At 37.3% G+C, this 23144-nt stretch overlaps 1 protein-coding gene across 4 annotated transcripts in view; it reads right to left on the bottom strand.

The window, feature by feature from the left end:
• Sema1a (semaphorin 1a) overlaps window positions 1–23144 on the bottom strand; it is a 461552-nt gene that overhangs the window by 6000 nt on the left and 432408 nt on the right. Inside the window, exons 5-17 of one of the 4 annotated variants that reach the window (XM_089735294.1) lie at window positions 20184–20379; window positions 13344–13448; window positions 10311–10399; window positions 9950–10091; window positions 9177–9379; window positions 8167–8312; window positions 6942–7024; window positions 6332–6560; window positions 5501–5649; window positions 3349–3477; window positions 2233–2443; window positions 1513–1720; window positions 36–180 (exon numbers count right to left, since the gene is read on the bottom strand). In XM_089735294.1, coding sequence (XP_089591420.1) covers window positions 109–180; window positions 1513–1720; window positions 2233–2443; window positions 3349–3477; window positions 5501–5649; window positions 6332–6560; window positions 6942–7024; window positions 8167–8312; window positions 9177–9379; window positions 9950–10091; window positions 10311–10399; window positions 13344–13448; window positions 20184–20379 — 1962 coding nt within the window. In that variant the 3' untranslated portion in view covers window positions 36–108. Of the gene's footprint in view, window positions 1–35; window positions 207–1512; window positions 1721–2232; window positions 2444–3348; window positions 3478–5500; window positions 5650–6331; window positions 6561–6941; window positions 7025–8166; window positions 8313–9176; window positions 9380–9949; window positions 10092–10310; window positions 10400–13343; window positions 13449–20183; window positions 20380–23144 lie in introns of all 4 variants that reach the window. The other 3 variants (XM_089735292.1, XM_089735293.1, XM_089735295.1) reach the window with 3 other exon arrangements.

Raw genomic sequence — 23144 nt, 5'->3', positions numbered from 1 at the left:
ATTTTACCAAAGTTAAATAATATTAATATTCTCACCCAACGTATGGTGGTGATGCGTATTATGTTTGTGATGGTGAACCTGGTCGCGCGAGTCCGCCCCGCTTGTTTCTCAGAGATACACTTTCTTCACGGAACGCGTCGTCGAGAAGCCGTTGTCGTTGCCGCGCCGGTACCCATCGCCCTGTGGTCCGAATATTCCTGTGTTAACTAACATGCCACAAGTGAATATGCGTGCGTGAATTAAATGGAACATGTTAATGGTTATTACAGTATTCAAGTTCGTATAAGCGTTGAAACATCACGATATTTGTATTATTAAAAACGATGCACGTGCAACTTGGTGCATGTGAATGAAGTGAAACTTCTTTTTCGATGTGGTGTGGTTTTAATAAATTTTTTAAACGAGATTGTTCTTGTAATAGGGAATGCTGTGCATAGCAGATGCGATATCTTCAACATTTATATTATTTAGATTTCAAATTTTAGATAGTTTTTTTTTTTTTTTTAAATATTTCATTATAATATTGGATGCTACTCGTTACTAAAGCTCGCGCTGCCCTGTAACAGGTATACTACGCGCATGCGTTCGAGTGCCACGCATTCATACTCGCTCTGTCTCTTTCTAGTATGGTTAAACGTTTAACGCAACCTTGTTGGAAGTTGTATTAGAAGTTTCACTTCAATAAATTTTGATAGATTTAATTTAATTCGATATTTCATTTTAATTACACGATAGAACAGGCAGCTAGCCTTAGTAGATTACACTCATGCGAACTTGAATAATAGGATAATGTGATGGATCATGAAGAGTAGTAGAAATTTAAATAAAATTATCATGAATTGAATGAATGGGCAGGCGATATGGAGTTTTCTTCGAGCAGATATTGGTTTCTTAAAAAAATTCAAGTATTCAATGTTATATGAAAATGATACATTCTATTTCTCGTAGGTTGGTTTTATATGTCAAAGAATAGTTAGGAAGTATTAGTTTGGGTAAGCAAGCTATGATACGTTCGAGGTGTTAGATGAGGCAACAACCAAAGAAGGTTATTAGTTGATTGTGATCATGGTGGTTATGAGATATTCAATGAACATGAAGCTGGGAAGCCAACAGATGAAGAATTGAAAACGTGTTCACTTACTTCGTGTTTTAATTCGGCAATATGTTGGAAACATTGTTACAAGTACTACAGAGTTTAATTCCTATTAAATATTATAATATGAAATTACTTTAGCTTATACATAAAAAAACAATATGGGGAAGTACTTAAAGTAATCTAAATTATATTAAAATAAAGTTTCAGGTAGCAAATTTTCAATACTAGTCAAAATTTTACTAATAATAATACATTTATTATTTTTCACTGAGGAACAAGAAAAAAAATCGTTGTTTTTTTGTTATGAAAATTACCACCTGAAAAGTTTTACTTTACGCGCTCTCCTTATGGAAAAAAACCTGTAAAATCTACAGATAAAGGGATTCATGCAAAATGAAAGAGGAGAAGTAACTGACATTGACCTGGTGAGAGCGGAGGGTGCCGAAGTTGTCGCGGCGGTACGCGTCCGGCTGGAACTGGAACAGCGTCTCGTGGTGGGGGTGGTAGGGGGGGTGCTTCCGCAGGGTAGCGCGGGGGGACGCCGGCTTCGGCTGCGGCGCCAGCACGGGCTCGGCGTACGTCACCTCCTCGACCTGCTGCAGCAGCTTCGGTTCGGCTTGGATTCTGCTAAGGCATCGTAAAGCGTTAATCGTGTTTTTTTTTTATTGCTTAGATGTGGTTACTGGAGCCCATAGACATTTACGACGTAAATGCGCCACCCACCTTGAGATATAAGTTCTAAGGTCTCAGTGTAGTTACAACGGCTACCTCGCCCTTCAAACCGAAACGCATTACTGCTTTTCGGCAGAAATAGGCAGGGTGGTGGTACCTACCCGTGCGGACTCACAAGAGGTCCTACCAACACCAAAATCGTATTAGGTACCGAGTTCGTTTACATAGTTTCGAAGTTGTTATGAAGTTTCTCGCCGGATCTTCTCAGTGGGTCGCGTTTCCGATCCGGTGGTAGATTCTGCGAAGCACGGCTCTTGTTAGGGTTCGAGCAACGTCGTCAGGTTTGAGCCCCGTGAGCTCACCTACTAGTTAAGGTTCCGCTGATATATCCTCTCAAGGCTATCAGATTAGGTAGGAAAAAAAATTATCAATAAATGCCATTGAAGTAATGAGATGTTGCAAACCTATTGATGTTCTGTCGCTGTTCGAAATATTCGTATTCAGTATCGGGATAGGGCATGTTGTCGTCTTCGTCCTTCTTGCATCTTCTTCCGCAAATGTATCCGGCCGCGAATCCTGCGCCCAGGGCTGCTAGAGCGCCGGCGGCTACCGCTAAGGCAAGTGTTTCGACGGAGTATGCTGCTGGTGGTGGATCAGCGGCCAGGACTTCGGGTCCTGTTGAACAAAGTTACGTTTAGCAAATGATTTTTCCCGCCTTAGAGAGCGATACAGACTCTCTTCCGGCAGACATCACATACATATCGACGCTTGAAAGGTAAACGTGACTAAGCGACAATAACTGCTTTGTACATAAATGATAGGCAATAACCATATTCGAAGCGCAAAAAAATATATATTTCTAGGTCTATTAAAATCATTTCAATCCTACAGCTAGATTCGTTAAAATAGAATTTTTGTCAGGTATTTCTACTTTAAATTAGTCTACTGTAAAGTTCACGCATTGTCGCTTAGTCACGTTTGCCTTTCAAGCGCGATATATATAGTATTTTGTCTATGACTGAGGCCAAGTTGAGGATCACTGATGAAATATTTCTATAATTATTAAATTAGGTTATTATATATATACAAATATAGTAGAATTAGTGAATTAGTGAACTGAAGTGGCAATGGGCCGGCCACATAGCACGAAGAGAGGACGGTCGATGGGGCAGAAAGATCCTGGAGTGGCGACCACGTACTGGCAAGCGCAGTGTGGGACGGCCACCTACTAGATGGACCGACGACCTAGTAAAAAGCACTGGGTCTCGTTGGATGCAGGTGGCAATGGACCGGTCGCACTGGAAATCTATTGGAGAGGCCTATGTTCAGCAGTGGACGGCGATAGGCTGAAATGATGATGATGATGATATATACAAAAACGCTTAGACAGGTGACTGAGTTCATCTGATTGAGTTAAATGGTTAGAGAGCCCATAGACATTACTGAGTGAATGCTGTCATCGATCTTAAGACATGAGATCATTAGACATCTTAAGACATGAGTAGGTATATAACAGCTGTTCCATCCATCAAACTGAAACGTATGACCTTACAATACACCTACCGTCAGTTAGTACGTACCTTCATTGTTGTTGCTATTTCCCTTCCCATCCTTATCTTGGACAATATTGATAACTTCGCCTTTATTTTCTCCTCTTGCGTCATCGTAAAGACCCGAACTTAAACCACCCACTGCACCTGCGTCTTTACCTACAAACAAAGTATAATTTCAACACGTTTTGGAATTCATTACGTGACTCATACAAGCTAAAAGTCGATATCGCAACAGTATTGTGTGACGATTTAGCCACACTTGATAATGAAAAAGCTTCGTAAAGCCGTACGGGCAAGTATTATATTGTTATGGCGGTAAGAGTAACCCCATTTATCATCAAATAGCCGAAACGAATATCAAAAGAGCTAGTACTATCGGGTGACACTCGAGAAGTGTAACGCCATCTATTATCAAATAACAAAAATGTGTATCGAAACGATCTTTATGGCCGCTCTGAATGTAGCCGTCAGTACGAACTTGCTCATGGTACAGTCGGGTGGACATTTCATAACCAAGTTTTTTTTTGTTGTAATTAATAACGATAGCAACGAGAAACAAATAGCAAATAAATAACAATATGAAAATATTCTGAACGCGACGATACTGTCATAGCTCAGCGAGTATGTCATTGGTGTACGAACGTAGCACTCACACTAACAGCCTGGCCACGGGACATTCGCCGATACGAATATTCGCGCGGTGCGAACGGCGAAGCGTCTAGCGACTAAAATAAGCGCATAGAAATGTACCTAACAAGCCACGCGCACCGGCGACCGGCGAAGCGACCGGTGGAATGTACCGAGCGAATCGCGCGGTGCGGCGGGCGAGCAAAACAAATGCATGAATAAGGACGGCGCGAGCCACGGAGTCGAGCGGTAGTCGCGGCGAATAGTACAGTGATTAAATGAGTTTAGTTGTTTTCGCCGCGAAAAATTAACGCCGAAATTTTTATATTTTTTATTTATTTTTTATTTTATATTTTTAAAGTCGTCGTGGCCTAACGGACGTCCGGTGCAATCGTGTTGAGCGATGCACCGGTGTTCGAATATCAGGCGGGTACCAATTTTTGTAATGAAATACGTACTCAACAAATGTTCACGATTGATTTCCACGGTGAAGGAATAACATCGTGTAATAAAAATGAAATCCTCAAAATTATAATTTGCGTAATTACTGGTGGTAGGACCTCTTGTGAGTCCACACGGGTGGGTACTACCACCCTGCCTATTTCTGCCGTGAAGTAGTAATGCGTTTCGGTTTGAAGGGTCAGGCAGCCATTATAACTATACTTGAGACCTTAGAACTTATATCTCAAGGTGGGTGGCGCATTTACGTTGTGGATGTCTATGGGCTCCAGTAACCACTTAACACAAGGTGGGCTGTGAGCTCGTCCACCCATCTAAGCAATAAAAAAAAAATAGCTGTAATACTAGCTATTTGGAAGTCTAGCCACCCAAAGTATTTCTCATACTTCTTGTGGAATTCTCCATCTATAGGTATACTCCGATTCTTATTCAAATCATGTACTTCACAATCTTTTCCAAATAATAGGTCCTGAACCAAAAAACTATTAATTTGTAAGCAATATCGAGATAATTTCGATATAGACATTTCGCTGTCGGACTTCCTTACTAGTCGCGGCGGCGAACGTGAGTACCCGTGGCCTGCAAACGGTGCTGCGCGAATGGTCGCCTCGTCCACCGCTTAGCTGTTCGTACCGCCGATCCCCGTGGCCAGGCCGTAACGCGCGGGTGGCGAGGACGCTTGCGGGTGGAAGACAGAGCGCGCGGGGGTGCCCTGCCTCCACGCTTAGCGCACGTCCCGCTGATACCTGATTTTGTGTTCTGCGCAGCGTAATGCGGCTAGGGTCGGAGCGGCCATAAAGTTTGGCGAGTACTATACTATCAGAAATGTTCTTGATAATTGCAGACATGTCGTGTTGCCTATAAAATCGTTGCAGAGATGACACGAAGGCAGTTTGTAATCAGTTCTACTCGAAGCGAAACAGCGAACGGATCACTTGAATCGATGCGGACGAAGTGAATTGAGAATTGTGAAGTGGACCTTAAGTGTTGTAGTTGTTCAATAGAGTTTTTATTTGTACTTCCGTGAAGGTTTTATTTATCCCGACCTCTAGCGCGGAACAATACTATTATCGTGCGTTTTATAAATTCTTACTGTGAGGGCAGGCAGTATGGCTTCCCGTGCTGACACTCTGGTAGAAGGAGTTCTCGTCCAGCCAGCGACTGACGCCGTGCGAGTACGCTCGACACCGTCCGGCTTGTTTGTCCCACGCGCAGTACGGATCTTGTAGAGCAACGCATTCGCTGGATAAAAAAACCAGTGCATTGTAAAAACCGTTTTAAGATTATACCTTGAAATCACTTTCAAGAATTATTATTTCAAGACAACGATGGAATAATCAAATCAGTGTGTCCCTATTTTTTTATTTGTAAGATGAGAATTTAAGGAGTGAACAATATTTATTTTTTAGGCGAATTTTATATAATTTTCACGAGTTGATTCTGCTAAATTATTTAAAAAAAATTATCACAATCGGTTTATCCAGAAAAAAATCTGAGGTAACACATAAAAAAACCGAGTAATTGATAACCTCCTTTTTTGGAGAGGGGTTAATAATAGTGAGACAAGGCACGGTTTGCTGGTCTGAAATTTAGTATAACTTTTATATAATATACTAGCTGGCCCGGCAGACTCGACAGAATCGATAAATAAAAGACCTAAACTATTGTATAAAATAAACTTAAAACAAACAAAAGGAATTCGTCCGACGAGGGAGGGGGACACACATCAAAGGAAAAACAAAATTGTTATTTTTATTTAATTCTAAGCATTTTCATATTTATCTACCTTTTAAACCTTCTCTGGACTTCCACAAATAATTCAAGACCAAAATTAGCCAAATCGGTCCTGCCGTTCTCGAGTTTTAGCGAGACTAACGAACAGAAATTCATTTTTATATAAATATAGATAACATGTTAAACTTACGAGCACGAGCTGATCTTATCACTGGAGCACCTATGGAGCCTCAAGCTGAGTACTTCTCTATCGGAGACGGCAATGAGTCTGGCCGCGTCCCGGCCGGCGCGGGCGACCCTCAGCGCGCGCACAGGCGAGCCAGCGGCGAATGCTTGTAGCTCCTCAATGACGATCGGCACGGCGCGTTTGTTTGAATCATACGAAATCGCGTTGACCGCTTTTATGATTTTACCATTGTCTGTAATAAAAGTAGTATTAGACACGTTTTTGTTATGGATAATTATGTTCTAGATGCTTTGATATAAGATCGAATTCTCGATGTATTGTAAAGCGTCTGTAGCCCTTCGGCCTGTTTAGGCGTTAGAAGTAAAGATCAGTAAATGTAGATACATTAAAATATTAGTTGTCTAATTGTATAGGTATTATTCTTAACAATTATAAAAAAAATATTTTGCAAAAGTTTCATTATGCAAATGCTTTATTTATACTTTGCTTGTCTTTATAATTTGAATGTCTAAAATTACTGATGTATATAATAAAATTTCTTTAAAAACAAACAAACTTTTGATACTAAATTAACTATAAGTATTTTGTAAAACGAAACGTATTTATAGTTTACCTGTGCCAATAAACAGTACGTCATATGCTTTCCCGCCCGGAGTCTTCACTTGTGGATCTACTGCGATTTGCGTAAATCTGTAGCTGTAATAAAACATACAATGTAATCGTTAATATAAAGTTTTTTTTATTGCTTAGATGGGTGAACGAGCTCTCAGCCCACCTAGTGTTAAGTGGTGAATGGAGCCCATAGATATCTACAACGTAAATGCAACCACCCATCTTGAGATATGAGGTCTCAGTATAGTCACAACGGCTATCCCACCCTTGAAACCGAAACGGATAACTGCTTCACGGCAGAAATAAGCAGGGTAGTGGTACCTATCCGGGCGGACTCACAACACGTAGAAAGATAGACAGACATAAGAATATATTATTTTGGATTGAGATGTGGATAAGAACTTAATGAATAAAGATTGAAGATATGAATATAAGTACAAAGTACAAATATTCAGCAATATGTTGCTTGGGGATTAAGAGGAGATTAAGTGCAGTAGTTAATAATTTTCAAAATATTTTATTTACGATTTTATTTTATTTAGTAATTAAAAAAATTCTTTTAAATTCAACTGAATATTAATTCTTCGAAGAAAAAAACGTCGGATTTGTAAAATACCTTTTTTGTTGTTTTTAAAAAGATAAAAGGGGAACGGTTTTAGAGTCCGCTTGGTGGTTACTCGTACCAGGGGTCATACACATTATACTACCTTAAGACATGAGGTCGAAATCTCTGTTCTACTGTATGACAAACCTTTCGAGCCGGAGCGCATGCCATAAGTATCCGCCATTACAGTTCTGGGCCATCTGGCACAAGATTTCAGTTTTGATAAAAGCGACTTACATGCATGATGTAATTGTTCACGAGCACTTTTAGCTAGCGGGAAATTGTAAATGTAATTTAACCTTTAATAATACGGACATTGGTAGTTAAGTATATGCATATATATCTTTCTAACACGCACATAAGAAGACGAAGAACTATGTAGTCTAGTGGTATTCACAGGGTGTTGTACAAAATATAAGAGCAATGCACGTTTCAGCTCGTATCTGATACTTCTCGCCTAGGTACAATACGTATATAATATATTGTCTGCCTCTAGCCTCCCGGTTTGAGCCCCTCACCTACTAGATCGATGAATCTAGAATAACCCCTCGAGGTTAATAGAATAGGTAGAAAAACAAAATTACCTCTAGGAACAGATACATTTAATGTATAATATACTTACTGAAAGCTAGTCCTTATAACAATAGGCTCTCCAAAGAACGCGGGCACAGACTCGTCCATCAACGCGTGGGTTTTTATGAAATTCAATGTTTTATCCGGCAGTTGTCTCGAGTCGTTATGACAGGTTCCCGGGCGTGGTTCAGGTACCTGGCAAAAACAAATAAATAATTAGTTGATGGAATTTAGTAATTGGGGTCCGGGTAGCGGGGTCTTTGACACTAACTAAATAATTTATTTATTTTATTCTACATACGACTATAGATGCTGAGCTTAGTGCTTATTAGACATTTTCTTTCTTTACCGGTTAACCATTGGGTTATAAATTATAATTCTGTGAGGTGATAGATACCACAGAAATAAATCAAGATCTTGATATTATTTCTATGGGTGATACATACAGGGTTCTATAGGTAATACGAGAAAGAAATTAACTAAAACATAATTAGTTTTAATTTAAACTTTCAACGTTTCGTATAATAATAATAAATAAAACACATTGCGAATACTTCTCATACACAATCCCTATATCACATGCCTTTGTAGTTAGTTACACATAAATACGTATATAATTCAAAACTAAGTAAATATATAATTCCTAAATGAGGGAAAAGTTCATAGATCGTGAGGCGCGGTCTGCGAATAATATTCGTAGCCGCTAACTTCATGATGACTTCAGCCGCATCATCAAAAGCGCAATGACGTAGATCTAAGCTATTTCGGTTGCAACGTAAAATCGTTGGGTCACAATTCATAAATTACACAAACTATTTCCGCTGAATGATTTAGAACAGCTTTCATGACAAGCTACCTGTCTGAAATCATTCTATTAGTTTTGGGATAGTCTAATCAGGATACGCAATACAAATTTTTAACAAAAGAGAAAACCGGCTCTTACGTACAAAATGAGATAAAATTTTATGAATATGGTCGAAGTTAATTAAAGATGCATTATTAAGGATAGTTCAAAAATTTTTAATTCGTAAGTTTTTAATTCGAAACTAAAAAATTTACTTTAGCGTTGTTGACAGGCAGCCAATTTGAATTAAAAGCGCTTTGTTCCTTGAAAGTTCCCTCGAACGTGTCGGCTATGTCCTGCATGCTGAACGCACAGACCGCACTCCCGGATATGCTGTTAGGCGGAGTCGTGAATGTACCGTAGATTAGTTGGGCGTTTAAGCCTCCGTAAACGCCCTCAATTAGTTCGGTCGTCGATTCTGTAATGCAACACGAGAAAGCCTGTAAGACGAATTATGATTTGCAAAACATTATAAATAGCTTATTTAATTTATAATACTATTAAAATTGGTATTTAGCGACTGTATACAGTACGTAAAATTGAAATTGAGACAATATACATTTTTTGTGATTTCATTCGATTTCATACTTCTTGAAGTGAAACTTCTAATACGACCTCCAACAAGATTGCGTTAAACGTTTAACGCTATACTAGAAAGAGACAGAGCAAGAGAGAATTCGAACGTATGCACGTAGTATAACTGTTACAGGCCAGCGCGAGCGTTAGCAACGAGTAGCGTCCAATATTTTAATGAAATATTAAAAAAAAATGTATATTTATTTTTCTATCTATAATTTAAAATATGTATAATATAAATGTCGCATCTCTTATACACAGCATTCCCTATTACAAGAGCAATCTGATTTAAGGATGAAAAATAAAGAAAACCACAATACTACACATCGAAAAAGAAGTTTCACTTCATTCCGCCCACCAAGTTGAACGCGTTTTTTTTTATGTAACATTAAATTTAAAAAAAGGTACTGACGAATCTCGTTAAAGTAAAATGGGAAGTCTCCGGCGACTGAACAGTTCAGTCTTGATTTCAGGAACGACGTCCAGCGCTGCTTGAACCGATGCGGACCTCCTCGGTCATCACGACAGACTCTAGCAACTCTAGAAAAGACGGACTGAAAAAAAAACAATGAAAACATAATTATATAATAACTTATTAAAATTAAACAATATTTTAATAAATTTAATATGTACTATTTATTTTAAGGAAAAGAAAAATATAGTTATTTTCATCGAACCCTATAAACATTAAAAACGTAGATACCACCATCTACCTTGAGATATGAGTTCTAAGTCTCGCCCTACCACGAGTACACATTAATCATGAAACTCACCTTGCCGCAGTTAATGTATTCCACTGCTGTTTCTCTGAAGAAGAAATAAACGAAATTTCCGTGTACCAGTGAATTCACGAAATCCGGAGCTGTAAACATAAAAAAATGACAATTATTTCTCAATATAAACTATTCCTCTGTCTGAATAATTGTTGTTCAAATTAAATAGGGCTATATCGTTCTAGAACGTTCGAAGTTAATTAAATTCGAAGATAATATTGGTTGGTGTTCAATACCAAATAAACGTCATACAGGTGATGCAAAGGGACGTTTATCGTAGGCGCTATAATTCTAATACGAACCTAATCGGATTTAGCGATTGTTGACGCGTCATACGTCACTCAAACGACGCGGGTTCAGCCCCGTTCTAAATTCAATTAAATTGACAGATGTGTATATGTCTGACAGCCGCATTCGAACGCATTCAGCTGTGTGGACATTACCGATAGCGAAACGTTTGTTGTAACCATCGATTGTAACGATAATATAATCTGTATATTAATTAATACGTGAAGCAAAGACTTTGTATCCCTTTTTACGAAAATTGCGCGGACGGAGGAGTATGAAATTTCTCGCACTTATAGAGTACAGTGAAGGAGTGCAGAATGCTGATCATTTTTTTAATTATGCATAAAAAAATATTAAATCAATAAAGAAAACGTTACACACACTACCATGTATTTGACACAACATATACACAAAAATATACTCTTTGTTTACTGTCAATTGGGAAAATTTTGTTATTGCCCTCTCAGACCTCTGGGTCTGCGGAGGGACTTCGGTTCCCTCTGTATTTTGTACCGTATTTTCCATGGGGAGTGGTCTGAGGAATTATTCGAGATGATACCGGCATCTCGTTTTTACCACCGCACCGCCCGCCACCGGAGTAAAGTTCATCCATACTACCTGGAGCCACTGCGGTCATCCACAGTGCGCTTCCAGAGATCTTTTTTGCCACGCACCATCCGGCTATGGAATGAGCTCCCCTCCACGGTGTTTCCCGAGCGCTATGACATGTCCTTCTTCAAACGAGGCTTATGGAGAGTATTAAGCGGTAGGCAGCGGCTTGGCTCTGCCCCTGGCATTGCTGAAGTCCATGAGCGACGGTAACCACTCACCATCAGGTGGGCCGTATACTCGTCTGCCTACAAGGGCAATAAAAAAAAAAAGCTTAAAGTCTGTGGTCGAATTGAAATTAGATTAATATTGTTTGTCTTTAATATTATTGATCTATAGTGCAGTTTTGGCGAACCCCGTGATTATATTATCGAAGTATAATAGTGTTTGACAATAGAACCATAATAATGTTTAAACTTATAATTTCAATTAATTATAGTCGAATCTCGACTACTGCGGGGCTACTAGTTTAGATAGATGCTTGTGATTTAAAGCGAACAGATCTAGAATACGTTGACTTTGTTATTTAAATTATAATACAAATGTTCTATTTTAATTTCATTATACAAAGTCCAAGAATGACGTCATATTATGATTAAAACTACAACTCCTAATATTACCATCGTTACCATACCAAATATTGGTGGTAAATTAACTTAATAATGTTATATCGCCTTTTTTGTGTCGTTCTAACCATTCTTAGATTGCTAGGCTTACCCGGAAGTACAGTTACATAATTATCGTTTGTTTATTATTTAATCCGGAAACACTTATATATGTTTTTCGCTAATTAGTGTTTGAGCCGGAAACGGAAGGTGAACGTTGCTATAAATCACTAATAAACAGTGTGTAATGATCGACCCTGATAGCAATAAGTATTGAGACCGAAAACTATTTTTTTAAATATAATAAATGAAGTGAACTATCATTATAATTATTCGGCCAAGTCGCAGTTTCATACAACAATTGTTACCACTGTCTACGTTGTAAACACTATTATTCTTTCTTCACGGGTTTTTACCACGATATACACATCTTAGTGGATTTCCGATGCACCGGCGCTGTTGTAAATTATGATCACGGATAGTGAAGACTGCGGTAAGGATGTTAGGAGGAGACAAAACTGTCTACCTTCTTTCCGTTTTAGGATTGTTACATAATTACTGGCCGCGACAATATGCTTTTATGGTATCAACAGTTCTTTCGAACATCTTGAAAACGCACGCGGAGTCGTTAGATGTAAAAATTAAGAATCCCTTAATTAACAATATTTACAATAACAATCAAAATATTGTAACGAGTGACAATCAGTTAACATAAATATCGATGTACCTGGCATTGTATGGACTGATAGATAAAAATATATTCAAACACAAAAAGTAAAACGCATGAGCAGTATACTAAGTAGTAATTGATAATTAAAATTAATTCTTAGTATCAATTCAGATGGACTGTAATACTACGGTGGTAGATTCTGCGAAGCACTGCTGTTGCTGGGGCCAATGTTAGTAATACTGCCGCATGCAAACTTCGTTAGATGTGAAAATTGGTGCAAGAGCCTCTTAAATAACAATATTTACATTAATAATCAAAATATTTTAACGGGTGACAATCAGTTGACATAAATATCGAGATACCTGGTATTGTATGGTTTGATAGATAACCAAATATTCAAACACAAAAAGGAAAATGCATGAGCAGTCTACTAACTAGTAATTGATAATTATTATTATTATATTTTTTTTTGTTTTTTTTTTTATTTTTCACTTCAGTCTTTTGGCATCCATTGCTGGGCATAGGCCTGTTTTATATCATAATGTGTGATCGTCCCACACTCTCATCCACATCCGCCCCGTCGTCTTGACTATGTCATCGGTCTACCAAGCATCGGTCTTCCGGCACTCACATAAATTAAAATAACATTTACGGTTCCATTATGCGTTTATTATTTTCATTTTACTATACAGCGGAGAACGTAAAGTATTCACGAATAACTTCGTCCGTGAATACGCAAATTATTAAGTCTCCGTGAGGATGCTGTTAATGAAAATAATAAAATTCGAAATTAAAACGTAAATATGGTTTTTAATCTTGTCAGCGTCTCACGGAATGTAATTACAAAGAAAATTAATTTACCGTTCAATGTCATCGAGTCGTAGGGTTCGGTCTGCAACGGTTCTCGGTATATTATTGGCTCTATTCCACTGAAATCCGCAACTGTCCCCGAATATAATTCGCCATCTGTAAATCATAATAATCGACAATATTAATGATAATTTTTAACAAACGTCAATCAAATTATTAGAGTACAGGTAACCCTACTACCTACACGGTATTTTATAACACGGTTTCACTCTAAAACCAAAAGAAAAATTTCCCAAAAACTCTCTTTATAAGACGGCACTTCTAAACGAGATTTTTGTTTAAAATTATTTAGAAAATTATATTATGAATATACAATATATACGAATAACCGAAGTTTTGAGGGTTATTTTTTATGTATAAAAGGTAAAAAATACATAGAGGCATATTTTAATGTTTCATTCAGAAAAAAATCTCTTCTTTTTGTACTGGCTTCTAGTCTCATATAATATGGTTTCGCACAACACTGAACTTTTTAGGAACGTATCTATCGTGTTATAGGAGGTCCACCTTTATTTAAGTTATACTGATAAAACAATACAGTAATTGATAGTCGTATCATACCATATCTTAATTTAAAGTATTTGAAAATAAACCTTATTTCAACACGCAAAATAACGATTTTAAAACGATTCATATTACAATTATATAAAAATCGATAATAATTTCTAAAGTAAATACAGGATTGCTATACATATCTGCAAAGTGCATAGTTACATGAGCAAAATTACGACGGAAAAGCTTTACATGTCCAGTCATCTATAGGGTTGACAGGTATATTTATTTGTAATAAACCTATTGTTTTCTATTTCAGGGTACAGGCTACGGTAGGCAGCGGCTTGGCTCTGCCCCTGGCATTGCCGAAGTCCATGGGCGACGGTAACCACTCACCATCAGGTGGGCCGTATGCTCGTCTGCCTACAAGGGCAATAAAAAAAAAAAGGCTCCCATTCGAGATGTCAGTTGCGTGTCTTTGGATTCATGGCTCTACAAAAACACGACAGGACGATTTATACGCACGCAATGTCAAAGTATTAATCCGTTAAAAAAAGCTAAACTAAGATTAGGTTGACTAAGTATTAGTGTGTTAGATAAATTATAAATACTCAAGTTTCCAATTACAGTACTCAGAGAGTCAGTCTACTTGGCAATAACGATCGGTGGGGGAACTTTACTTTGTCGTCTACTCCAAAATAGTCATAGATATCTTACGCAAACGTACAACATTCCTTAAATTCTAATAGAATTTAAATATTCTTAAATATACTATGCTTGAAGACATGAAAAAATTCAATCTATACTTAATATTATAAAGAGGAAAGATTTGTTTGTTTGTTTGTTTCGAATAGGCTCCGAAACTACTGGACCGATTTGAAAAATTCTTTGTCCATTAGAAGCCGACATGGTACCTGATGAACATAGGCTACTTTTTTTTTTTTTTTTGGTTTCATGTGTGTTTTAATGTTTCCGAAGCGAAGCGAGGGCGGGTCGCTAGTAATTAATAAAGAAACACGGGTACCCAAACAACATCAAAGTTGACATTAGCTTACGATTTTTTTTTAATGTACGACAAGAAGATTCACTCTGATACTGCCAGCCCTAAGGATCTATATGGTAAGACTCATCGGACAGAGCTCCCCGGGGCGTCGCTGCGCTTAATTGGACCAGATCAATAGGAGATAACTAACCGTGTCCACTCCTTGTAAATTGACATACTGGCCACGTATAACATGTGAACTTTAATTGAATTTATTACGTATGACGGCTTAAAGCATAGCTCTATTGTATATTAACCGTGGCTAGGGATTAATATAAATGAGTCATTTTATAAAACTTAGGCATGGAAACTATACTTAATCTCTATGTATAAAAATGAATTGCTGTTCGTTAGTCTCGCTAAAACTCGAGAACGGCTGGACCGATTTGGCTAATTTTGGTCTTGAATTTTTTGTCGAAGTCCAGAAAAGGTTCAAAAGGTAAATAAATATGAAAATGCTCAGAATTAAATAAAAATAACAATTCTGTTTTTCCTTTCATGTGTCCCCCGTCGGACGGATTCCTTTTGTGTGTTTTAAGTTTATTTTATACAAAAGCTTAGGTCTTTTATTTATCGATTCAGGCACTACGAAGTCTGCCGGGTCAGCTAGTATTTAATAAATATCGCTACTAATCTGGAACTTTAATACACTATATATATTTGTCGCAAGTACTGTGTGTATTTAATTAAATTTTCACTCAATCGATAGATTTTATATTTATTTAAAATATTTAGCACATTACTGAAGGCATAAAGTTGTTTGAGCAATCCTTATTTTTTTTATTTCTTTTTCATTTAAAGTTATCAAACTTACATCCGTTTTAATGTATTCGTAGTAGATTACCTAAAGAATTAATAATAATAAAATCAATATTAGTGTAGTGACTGAAAAAGTAATATTGTACGTATGTCTAGTACGTACAAATGTGTAATGTAAGAATGTATGTAACAATCGTTTTTATTACGTAATATTTAACCATAACTTTTTTATTTTTTTATTGCATAGATGAGTGGACGAGCTCACAGCCCACCTGGTGTTAAGCGGTTACTGGAGCCCATAGACATCTACAACGTAAATGCGCCACCAACCTAGAGATATAAGTTCTAAGGTGTCAGTATAGTTACAACGGCTACCCCAACTTTCAAACCGAAACGCATTACTGCTTCACGGCAGAAATATGGTACCTACCCGCGCGGACTCACAAGAGGTCCTACCACCAGTAAGACATTGTAATACATAAATATTGTTACTACGATATCTATCTACCCAAAAGTATATTTACACGGTGTAAACCACTTAAAAATTATTAACCATTTCGTGTTTTTAAAAACCATCCAATACATCTTGTGCAGTCGTTAATGCTTAGAGATAAATGCGTGTGAACGTGCAGGGGTAGGGGGATGCGTTAATTCAAAGAAAATTGCACAAAGGGACGCTCTGACTGTTATTGATGGTGTTCAGTCTCTGCGAAGATGCGTTTTTACCGTGAGGGGAGTGCTGTAGATTATATTATCGAAGGAAGGTATGGTGGAAACTAACGGAAACGTTAATTAGCTGTAAAACAGGAAATTAGGATAATGGAAGTTGCGCGGGTAGGTACCACCTCCCCGCCTATTTCTGCCGTGAAGCAGTAATTTTGAAGGGTGGGGCAGCCGTTGCAACTATACTTGAGACTTTAGAACTTATATCTCAAGGTGGGTGGCGCAATTACGTTGTAGATGTCTATGAGCTCCAGTAACCACTTAACACCGGTTGGGCTGTGAGCTCGTCCATCCATCTAAGCTATGAAAAAAAAAGTTTCCCTGAATTCTTACTCTGAACTTTCAACAGAATTTAAGTTATACATTAATATATAATAATACAATACCACATCATCTTGACATCTTAGTTTTTTTCTTAATAAATATAAAAAACACACTGTTCTTATTTCTTTTTGTTTTCATATTACGTCGATGCGATAAGTAATATATATCTTTGGAGCACAAATTTTAATTAAAACAAAGTATCTGATCCGAGGATAAATTATCATTACTCTCTGTTAAGATTTAGCTTCAAGACATATTCGCATTCTACGAAATATTATCACAATAGCGGTAAAGCCAGCTACTTAATTTCGTAATATATCTTTTAGAAACTTGGGAAAGAGAAAGTAAATATATTTTTCCACAAAGGCCTCTGAAAGACTTTTGTTTGTTTGGGATAATCTCTTGTCCTTTTCAGTTGCGAGGCCAAAATGGACTAGCTTGCGCGGGAAATAAAAAGGAAACACAATACCTTTTAATATCACGAATAAAAAATATTCGTATTCATGTAAAACATCCCCTTCATTGACCAGAAGAATAACAATGGCCGTTGAAATATTGAAACGCGTTGTACAAAGAATAAAGATTCTTTATTAATTCGGCTAGCATTTCTCCGTAGTTCACTTCAAAGAAACCATATATGCTTTTGCAATTAATTATTGATAACTAGCTGACCCGGCCGACTTCGTAGTGCCTCAATCAATAAATAAAATACCTAAACTTTTGTATAAAATAAACGTAAAACAAACAAAAGGAATCCGTCCGGAGGGGGGGGGGGGGGGGACACATCAAAGGAAAAACAAAATTTGTTATTTTCATTTAATTCCGTGCATTATCATATTTATCTACCTTTTTAACCTTCTCTGGACTTCCACAAATAATTCAAGACCAAAATTAGCCAAATCGGTCCAGCCGTTCTCGAGTTTTAGCGAGACTAACGAACAGCAATTCATTTTTATATATAGAGATTGCGTTCTAAGTCGTTATGAATAACTTTAAGATACGTAATCTGATTTTCGAACGAAGATATTTTTTTTTTTTTTTTATTGCTTAGATGGGTGGACGATCTCACAGCCCACCTGATGTTAAGTGGTTACTGGAGCCCATGGACATCAACAACGTAAATGCGCCACCCACCTTGAGATATAAGTTCTAAGATCTCAGTATAGTTACAACGGCTACCCCACCCTTCAAACCGAAACGCATTACTGCTTCACGGCAGAGATAGGCAGGTTGTGAAGGTTTATATTCGATGCGACCTACTGAAGCTATAGCATAGCCCTAGTTCAACGATGTAAATATCCAGCACACTGCATTTCAGCACGTAGCGAAGTCACGTCGTGAAACGTACAGGCATTCCCATTGAAGCGGCTTTCAATGCAACAATGAGTGGCCATTGTACGCCACTAGACTGTGTAAGTGGGTTTAATCGATACGAAAAAGATTTTCCTTTTCCTAATTTCCCAACAATGGGAGCGACTGCGACGGATACGCCGCGCACATGTGACCCGGTTAGCGGAAGGGGTTCAACGCGAAATTGTCACTAATATAAGAATAGGTAGAGTTATACTGGTCTTAGAAAATGTAGGTTTGTGTTATTTTCACAATTGTGCTACTAACATTTTATAACAATAAATAAGATATTATGCTAATGTTTTATGTTTAAATGTATTACTTTAGTGGGCAGATGAGCGAACAACACACTAATGCTAAATGCTTATCATCCCTAATGGACACTGGGAATGCTGGCACAATCGTACTGTGTTTCTACCGCTGCTTTAAAGTTCATTCTAGATCCGGAACGTTGCCGATGTTAATTTATTTCAAATTCAAAAGAAGGCGGAGGTTTTCAATTCGTGGCGCATGTATGTAAGTGTACATAAATTGCCCGATTAGAAATTAAACGAACAGATACGACATACGAGGTTAATAGATAATTATAATTTTTGTAACTACAGGTGATAGAACGTCTTGTGAGTCTGCACGCGTAGGCAGAAGCAGTAATGCGTTTTGGTTTGAAGGGTAGGGCAGCCGTTGTACTGTATTGAGACCTTAGAGCTCATATCTTAATAATAGACTAAGTTATGTGTTTCAATTATAAGATTGTATTATGTGTGTTAAGTTGCAAGTTACAAGATTGTGACACTTCTAAAGAAATTCTAAGAACTAACACACCAATCTATACTTCTATACTAATATTATAAAGAGGAAAGATTTATTTGTTTGTCTGTATTGAATAGGCTCCGAAACTAATGAACCGATTTGTAAAATTCTTTCACTGTTTGGAAGCTACACTATTCCGGAGTAACATAGGCTATAATCTTTTTTGAAAAAAATTAGGAATCCTTACTAAAACTCCAATAATGTAACCCAAGGTGCAAAAAAAATACCTAAAATATTCTTTACATCGCGTGCCCTGCGAAAACTATTAATGATAGAATAATACTACGACTTTGTAGAACACATTATTAATCAGAAAGAGTGTCGCGACACCACATGTCTAACTATTATAGTTATGCCGCAATAAGTATTCTTTTATTTTACAAAATAAAACAACATCAAATATCGTTGAAATTTTTGTTAAAGATCCGAGCGGAGCCGGAGCGGGCCCCTAGTTTTATGTATGAAGACTAAGCTCAATGTAGTCCAGCCAAGGACTTAGTCCTTGAAGCCCCGTACGTCGCTGTAAGCTTACACGATTCACAAATGCAACGTGTTCTCTGTAACGGCAGTGGTAATGCTATGCATTAAGCACTAAGTGGATTACATTAATCCAATTAAATATATTTGTGCTCGTTTGACTAATTGGTTTATGTGTTTACTGAAATGGTTGATTTTATTGGATGTCTTTTTTGAAATCGTGCCCGTTTTTAGAGTAAACCAGCTCTGAGCTTATTTTCTTTCCACATCATAAATATCGCCATCCAATTTGAAAACGTCACGCCTCCGGTATTTATTTATGTAATGGCTGTCTTATTCCTCAAATGCCGAAATGATTTTGTTTTTTATTGTAATTATATTTCAGAATGTTAATTTTCTTACTCATCACATTCATTGATACGAACCGATCACAATTCTGGAACATTTTATTGAAAAACTATAAATTGTTAAAATACTACTAACTTTAACCAGGTTTAGCTGAGATGCTAAAATAAATAAGGCACCCACTACATGTTTTTATTTATTTTTATTGTTTATATGGGTGGACGAGCTCACAGCCCGCCTGGTGTTAAGTGGTTACTGTAGCCCATAGAATCTACAACGTAAATGCGCCACTCACCTTGAGATATAAGTTCTAAGGTCTCAAGTATAGTTACAACGGCTGCCCCACCCTTCAAACCGAAACGCATTACTGCTTCACGGCAGAAATAGGCGAGGTGGTGGTACCTACCCGCGCGGACTCTCAAGAGGTCCTACCACCAGTAAGTACTTATTTACTTATTTAACTTATATTAATTAGGTTGAAGCGACAGTAGAGAAGAGTTTTTGCGTACCAGCATAAACAGCAGTAGAATTATGTTCAGGGTCGTAAGGGCAGACTGCTTGTCCAGACTTCTCCCTCTCCATGTGGTACGAGTCTCGCTGGACTCCGTACTCTCTGCAGAAAGGCTTGAAGCTATTCGTGCCGCATACCAACAGCCGTCCTGGGCCAAGCGAGACTAAGACGCGAATGTAGTTCTGACAGCTCTCCTGGAAACAAAAAAATATATTGTACATTTAAATTTTAAGTTTAACATAGAATAATTGGTATTTTGTCGGAACCAAAACCAATCCATAAAGGTTCTCAAAAAACCTAATAAATTTTGATTAAATATGGAACATTTTATTTGGATTAGTTACTTTTTAACTTGACTTAATTTTATATTCTACACTGAAACTAAATAGGATCTAATAGATAAGCTGAAGTTATTTTCATTGTGATTACTAAGTCATATTTTACGCACGAATTACCGGCGACGACGGCTTGAATATACCGTCGCGTCGCGTCGTGTCGGTTTGTTTCCTGAGATAGCTTGGCTGATAATTCGATGATACGTGTTATGACTGTGGCTATCCTGCAAGTTCTTTATGAAATCCTACCACCTAGTTTTTCAAATGACCTCTTATATTTTACTCATCTTAGTTCAAATGTTTAGTATTCGTATGACAGGATTATTTAGTATTGGTCATTTAAGAAAAAGAAAAAAAAAACCTTTTACGTTCATCGGGTCTAATCTGGATACGTAAAAGTACACAAAAATCCTGAAGAAAGAAATATATTTTCATGGCTTGGGTTCCGTGACGCAGTTAGCAATGGCCACAAGACGTAAGCGGGAATAACATGCAATAGAAACCAGTCTTTATTTATTGTCTATTCAAACGTATAATACAGTTTATACATAACAGTTTATTTTCGACTTTATTCTTATTTAAGTTCTGTATTGAAAAATTCAAAAATTTTGTTGAATTTCATAGTTAAAATTCACAAGTTTTATTATTGAACAATTCAGAATCAATTAATGTACATATACACCTGTTTTTAATCTTAAAAATCTTCCATTCATACAACACAACGTACATGTGTGAGCCATAATTTGATTGCATTTGCATATCCATAGTTCTCCCAGATATTGGGCAGTTATCCAATTCGATGGCGGTTCTATTTGCTAGATTCCGTAGCAATCTTAATGGGTGTGTATGCTGAGAAATGATATTGTGAACCTAAATGCAATTGGGCAAACCAGTGGAAATTTCCGCTTAGGGCTTATTTATTTAGTGTGTTTAGTTTTTGTTGTTTTCAACGTGAATTGTTGAGTGATCATTGTCTTCAAAGTCACAGTTTAGGATGTGATCTCAATGTAATATAAGGATATAAACAGAGTAGTATACATATCGACGCTTGAAAGGCAAACGTGACTAAGCGACAATGCGTGAACTTTACAGTAGACTAATTTAAAGTCGAAATACCTGAAAAAATTTATATTTTAACGAATCTAGCTGTAGGATTGAAATGATTTTAATAGACCAAGAAATACATTTTTTTGCTCATCGAATATGGTTATTGCCTATCATTTATGTATAAATCAGTTATTGTCGCTTAGTCACGTTTGCCTTTCAAGCGTCGATATGTTTTACGATACATTACTTTAAACATCATTGCGCGCATGGAGTTATAAGAAAACTACATAAAAGGTATTTATTTGGTTTTAAAATCGCGATGGAGTGAAATCACTGGTGTGAGTTGGCCCGTGATTGCTCAAATCGGTTAGCCTTCTCAGCTTATCGTAACCGTTCGACTCGATGCCGCTGTAGGTATTCAGATGCGACTGAACAGATATGTTCGCGCCGTCATACACGTAGACATCGAGACAGCATTAACATCGAGCGTGACGATTGCGAGGCGTCTTCGACATTTCATTTCCTTAATGAATCCACGCCAAAAGATTATGAAATTCATTGTCTTGCTATGTAGTGTATTTCGCTTATTGACCAGGCAATTATAGGCATAATATTTTACTGGTGGTAGGACCTCTTGTGAATCCGCACGGATAGGTACTAACGCCATGCGTATTTCGGCCGTGAAGCAGTAATGCGTTTCGGTTTGAAGGATGGGGCAGCGGTTGTAACTATACTGAGACCTTAGAACTTATATCTCAAGGTGCGTGGTGCATTTACGTTGTAGATGTCTATGGGCTCCAGTAACCACTTATCACCAGGTGGACTGTGAGCTCGTCCACCATCTAAGAATAAAAAAAAATCTTATTATATGTTTATAGTTTGTCTTAGCGAGATAAATGACACAACTATTCAACTAACAAACAAAAAAAATATCAAAATAGCATAAAAAAAAGGAGCCTCGCCATTTAATATTTAGATAATTTAGGGAAAAACTGGCTAAAAATTACGATAATAATCATAAACAAAGTTAATGTCGTATGTAAATGACGATTTTCAGAACAAAAGAAAAACTCTTTTATGCGGAGGCGTTCCTGATAAGACTGCTATTTAGTTCATTAGTTACATAAAGTTATTTTCGTCAAGCATAAGTCAGCTACTTCAACTAGTATTATTGTTTTGTGAGTAGGACGAAGTACTAAGAAACAGTCGTAAGTTTGTGAGAGGTTTCCATACAAGAGCGTCAGCTGTGGCCATTACGCAAGCTGACTCGAACGCATCCCACAATCCTTAATAGGGACGTCGCGTTTCATTTCTGATAAAACTTTATAATATGTTGTTGTTTGTATAAAGATACAATCTGCATGAGTTACGATATCTTATATGGTAATATCTTTTTTTTTAAAGCCTATATGTGTGGACGAGCTCACAGCCCACCTGGTGTTAAGTGGTTACTGGAACCCATAGACATCTACAACGTAAATGCGCCACACGTTTTGAGATATAAGTTCTAAGGTCTCAGTATAGTTACAACGGCTGCCCCACCCTTCAAACCGAATCGCATTACTGCTTTACGGCAG

Source organism: Bombyx mandarina, chromosome 19 (genome assembly GCF_030267445.1).
Source record: "Bombyx mandarina strain Sakado chromosome 19, ASM3026744v2".
Classification (NCBI taxonomy): domain Eukaryota; kingdom Metazoa; phylum Arthropoda; class Insecta; order Lepidoptera; family Bombycidae; genus Bombyx; species Bombyx mandarina.
This window is presented reverse-complemented; position numbering and strand designations above follow the sequence as displayed.